This window comes from Mus musculus, chromosome 16, assembly GCF_000001635.26.
Source record: "Mus musculus strain C57BL/6J chromosome 16, GRCm38.p6 C57BL/6J".
NCBI classification, from domain to species: domain Eukaryota; kingdom Metazoa; phylum Chordata; class Mammalia; order Rodentia; family Muridae; genus Mus; species Mus musculus.
In genome coordinates, this window is record NC_000082.6 from 88,961,706 (window position 1) to 88,967,301 (window position 5,596).

Below are 5,596 nucleotides of genomic sequence, written 5' to 3' on the forward strand. Positions count from 1 at the left end.
GTCTACAAAGTCCTTATGCTTTTTCAGGTGGCATCTGTGGACACCAGAAGTTACCTGAGAGCTACAGTTGCTCCCTGGGAAGAGGATGAGAGAAACAAGGACTTTAACAATAGTTATAAGCCAGGCAGGAGTGTGGTTCTGTAGGTAGACGCCTTGCCTAACATGAAGCTCTGGGTTTGTTCTCCAGCACTGCATGTACTTGTTAGGGTCGTAGTTTCCCATTTCCCAGCACTCAGGATATGGGAGCAAATAATCAGAATACAATGTATATTCTGGGACCCATAATCAGAATATATTGTATAAAAAACCATTTTCAATAAAAAGTAAATAAAAAAATTACTGAGAACAAAAGGAAAGATGCATGAAAATAGCTATGTTGTAACCCATTCTATACCTTCCTATCCTCCATGTTTAGAATGGTTCCCAACTCATGAGGTCATACAGCAGTTATAAATTGAATAAAATTTATTTCTTTATTTTATATTCAAATATTGTTGAATCGAAACATTGACTCTGCCACATAAGAATGACATACCGACTTTAAGCTCATATTCTAGTTTATAATGTACTTAAATAAAATGATTGATTAATGCTTGCTAGATTAGTTAAACATGTTTATTAATGATGATTTTAAAATATAGATCATGCACATCTGCAACAATGTTATTGACTGAATATAACAGATGAAGCCATAAATTCGATGGGAAGATTATAGATTCTTCCATAGTAATTGAAAGCCAGTTCTTTCCAGAGCAGGCATTCAATAAGCCATAGATGTCTTCTCTATAACAAAGAGAGCACTTTCCTCTCTAAAGATGGACAAAATAATGATGATAGTCTGAAGATCAGCAGTTCACTCAGTAGAAGCTGGAGAACCCATATCCTCCACAGCATGAAGGGCGGCCACAGCCATATCCATAGCCTCCGTAGCCAGAGCCGTATCCGTAGCCTCCAAAGCCAGAGCCATATCCAAAGCCTCCGAAGCCAGAGCCATATCCATAGCTTCCAGAGCCACAGCCACAGCCCAGTCTGCGGATGCTGTTACATCCACAGCCCAGGCCTCCAAAGCCACCATAGCCGTAGCCCAGGCCTCCGGAGTAGCCGCTGTAGTAGCTCATGATATCAGGAGAGGAGAACTGTTTTGCAGTGAGGATAAACTTGAATGTGTGTATGCCTAGCTATCCAGAATGCTTTTATACCCTGTGTTGAGCGCACTAAACAGGGACAGGTTATCTCATCTCCGTGCACAGAATAATTTTAAGTCTATAAATTCATTTAAATAGTTTCTTTGTTACTTAACAAAAGGTCCAAACTTCTATTAAGGAATTGTTAGTAATCATTATTTTTTTAATGAGTTTGCATTCCAGTAAAGAAAATGCTTCCAAGATGAAAAACGATTTCACCCTCTTCAAAGGCCATGCTACTGTTCTAATTAAAATCTTCTAATCGGGTTGGTAGTTTCCAGTAGCCTTGTAATTATGTAACCTTGGAGTGCTTTTCTTTTTAATTTGCATGGCATTGTTTTAGCTAGCCATCATTCTTTTTAGCCCAAGGTTTTTGCTGCCAGGTACTTAGGGTATCACCAGAAAGTCTTTAGTGATTGCTAAATAGCCAAACCTAAAAGAAACACCATTTCTTGACTCACTGGAATTCTTTTGACACTGACCCCATCAATTCTTTGTGTCTTTTCATCACACGAGACAACAACTTTCAGTGACTTCAGAGCCATGTGGCTTCATGTCGAACCTTCTTTGTACTTTAGACACTTCTGACAAGAATCTTACTTTATCTGAACCTTCCAAACACAGCCCAAGCAACAGCTTCTTCAGAAACATCTCAAGGGACAGTCTAGGTATTTCCACCCCGTCTCCTTAGAATACACTCTTTTTTAAAAAAATATTTTTTTATTACGTATTTTCCTCAATTACATTTCCAATGCTATCCCAAAAGTCCCCCATACCCTCCCCCCCACCCATTCCCATTTTTTTTGGCCCTGGCATTCCCCTGTACTGGGGCATATACAGTTTGCGTGTCCAATGGGCCTCTCTTTCCAGTGATGGCCGACTAGGCCATCTTTTGATACATACACTCTTAAGTGCTAACAAATACACTGGACAGAGTCCTATCCTTCTCATCACATTTTAGAGTGATGTTTAAATGTTCCCCTCTCATACCCACTAAGCATCTTCTGTGTTCAAAGGGTCATATCATCACACATTAATTGCCTGAACACTGAAAGTTGTACATTTTTGATTGAATGATTAAAATACATAAAAATCCATAAATGATCTCTGACCTTGGGATGATTCTGTGTCCTCTGTCCTTTGTATGCCATGATAAATTTGCTCCTTCATTTCTCTGCTCTTCACATTCTTTTTACCAATAAGATGTATCCGGGATATTATACTTATGGTTTTATGATTTATTAAATATAGTCAAAGTATTATACAAACCTATACCCTAACAGAGAAATTAAAGAATGATATTAAAACTGGCTTTTTTGTTATTTAATGACACCTTCAACCTCTTGGGTAGGATTTGGAATGACAACTGTACAATGTTAATCGTCCAACACATTCCCAGTGCAAATCAATTAACCACACAAACTCCTCTCTGCTTTTGAAATAAACCTACCATGAAGGGCATTGCAAATTTCAAATTAAAAGGATGTTAGACAAAGCCCTCCACCAGCTTCTAGTGGAAGGTTTCTGAAGTTCGTTTTTAAAACGTTTTATTGATGCTTTGTAAATTTCTCCTCATACACCCCAGTCCCCCTTATTTCCTCAACCCTCTGTGGCCCTTGCAACTTCTACCAAAAAGGAAAGAAAACAAACAAACAAAACAAAAAACAAAACAAAGCATAGAAAACCTCTTATGAGAGCATAGTGTGTCACAGTGAGTCCCACAGTCTACCCTTCTGTCCACACACTCTTGGCTTCTGCTACATTTTCACCACTGGATCCTCAGTAGGACACCTCTCAGATGTCATTCTGTCATGGAGATTCTCGCTTTCAATCTGCAGGACCAGCCCTTTCATGCACCCCAACAGTTCAACAATATTTTGGATGAGGTAGACCCAAAGTACTTGATCTGGGCCTGGGTAGTCGCTGAGTTGCTCAGCCTGCCAGATTTCCCACACCCAAACCAACAAGATGAGTTCTCCAGCACTGTCCCTACCAGATTACCCAGGACACAGGGACAGAGCTTTCACACTCTTGGGGCCCGTTTGCCCATACCCATGACATCAGAGTCAGCTCTATTATGCTGTCCAGTCTTATGCAGGGCCCACTCTCCTGAGTTCTGTAGCCAGCAAGGGCCTGCACTTTGTCAGGGCAGCACATTAGAGATGGCCACAGTGGAACAGCATGAGTTAGATGGCCCTGAGGGTGTGAACTCTGGAGATCTGGCCCAGTCACTCATCTTCTGTGATGTGGTGTATATGCAGTCCACTTTACATATTCAGAATGGGCTCTGTACCTCACCTGGGCAACACAGTAGAGCAGGTACTTCTTACACGTGTTCACGACCGGCCAGGAAAGACGCAACAAACCGGAATCTTCTGCGGCAAAAGCTTTATTGCTTACATCTTTTGGAGCCAGAGAGCAAGAGAGCAAGAGCTCTATTGCTTACATCTTTAGGAGCCAGAGCGCAAGAGCACAAGAGAGCAAGAGTGCAAGCGCTTTATTGCTTACATCTTTAGGAGCCAGAGAGCAAGAGAGCAAGAGAGAGAGAGCAAGAGTGCAAGAGTGCAAAAGAGCCAGAGCAAGAGCGCAAGAGAGAGAATGGCAAAACCCCATCCCTTTTTAAGGAGAATTATTCTCCGCCTAGGACGTATTACTCCCTGATTGGCTGCAGCCCATCGGCCGAGTTGTCGTCACGGGGAAGGCAGAGCACATGGGGTGGAAAACTACCCTTGGCACATGCGCAGATTATTTGTTTACCACAGAACACAGGATGTAAGCGCCATCTTGTAACGGCGAATGTGAGGGCGGCTCCCCACAGATCCCCCTTTACTTTTAATAAGAGCAATAGGCCACCCATATTAATGAGAGTGGAGATAGAGGTCAAATCCCCAGTGTGCAGGTAAAGGAGCCATACACATAACCTCCTCCCAGGCTCATCACCCAGAGGGGTCCTGGTCTGGTCCCGTGTCATTTTACCTGGGGAGAAGGACACTTGGACACTCAACCTTCTTGAAAGATGACATGTCTCCCTAGAATAGGCTCATATGTGCCGCAGAGCCCTTCTACTGCAGTGCTTAGCCATGCAACTCTCTCAGGCTGCTGAAGCACACTCACTCTATCCCGTGCAATGAGACTAGCCTCGTGGGGTGCAAGAGCTGAATGGCCAGTGACCTATTGCTTAAGCATAGATAACCATATATCAGGGGAAGCACCATGTTCTAGTGCTGCAAGCGCCTGGGCAATAACCACCTTGTCTCTCCTAGTTTGGGCCTTAAGCTTACAGACCAACCAAAGAAGCAACACTAATCCACAGCAAAGTGTATCTCCAAATAATCCCACCCATACCCATTCTTTAAAGAAGGAAAATGCTGAGGAGATCCAATTGGGTAATCCTTTGGTCAGGGACAGGTCCAAGCGCGTGGAGTTGACCTGAATGATGGCAATTCTCAATTCCCGAAGGGTCTGTTCAAATTCAGCCGTCCAATTCTGTAACATATACTGAGAAAGACTTTTTGACAAATTAGCTGCCCTAGTAAATTTCTCATACTGAATGGAAGTAACGGACAATCCCGGAAACTTTTGTTCACATCCCAGCTGAGCTATTTGCCATAATACATCTAGTTGTTCCTGGACAAGATCTATGCGTTGATTAACCAGCATGAGACCTCCCTGTATCTTGACATTAGCTGAGGCCTGTTTATCTATGACTGTGGTCACCGAGGCTGACAATGTGTTAATGGTGTCAGTCGTATGGACCTGTCCAGACAGAGCCAAGGCTGTCTGAATCAAGGCCAAACCCAGTTCCTTGTTACTGGTAAAAAAGCAGGGGAATACTTGAGCATTATACATCACCGGCATTGGGAGTGGAAATGTCGACATTATCCCCCAACGCTGCTCTCTCTTTGTTATTGTCGCCCTGGACATCACCAAGACAAGGGACATCAGTATTCCCTTGGTCAGTCTGGATTTTTTGGGTGAGTCTTTCTGGTATCCAAAATGGGTTGTCTTCATTCTGTGGAAAAACACAAACAGCTCCCCTGGATCTTATCAAAATAGGATCCGGGCCATACCATTTATTATCAAGGACATTTTTCCATTTAACCATCTCATTGGGCATATCTGGCTCTGAACAATGACGTTCAGCTGCAGTATGGCCATGAGCATCAAGATTTAAAAAATTGAGTGTAAAGAGTGCCATAGACACAGACACTCTTGGTACTCGGGGTAGAGCCTCCTCGATTCCCCTCTTCTGTTTTAATAGATAGGATTTGAGGGTGCGATGCGCACGCTCAACAATACCCTGTCCTTGAGGGTTGTATGGAAGTCCAGTCAGGTGGGTCACGTCCATCTGACGGCGGAACTGCTGGAATTTTTGAGATGTATAAGCTGGTCCATTATCAGTCTTAAGGAGT

General features: G+C 43.0%; 1 protein-coding gene across 1 annotated transcript; it reads right to left on the reverse strand.

Annotated features, from left to right (window-relative positions):
* Positions 1-598: 598 nt before the first annotated feature.
* Krtap16-3 (keratin associated protein 16-3) lies at positions 599-1,168 on the reverse strand. The gene has a single exon (NM_183296.1). The coding sequence runs from the start codon at positions 1,116-1,118 to the stop codon at positions 858-860; it is 261 nt and encodes an 86-aa protein (NP_899119.1). The 5' UTR covers positions 1,119-1,168; the 3' UTR covers positions 599-857.
* Between the last annotated feature and the right edge of the window lie 4,428 nt (positions 1,169-5,596).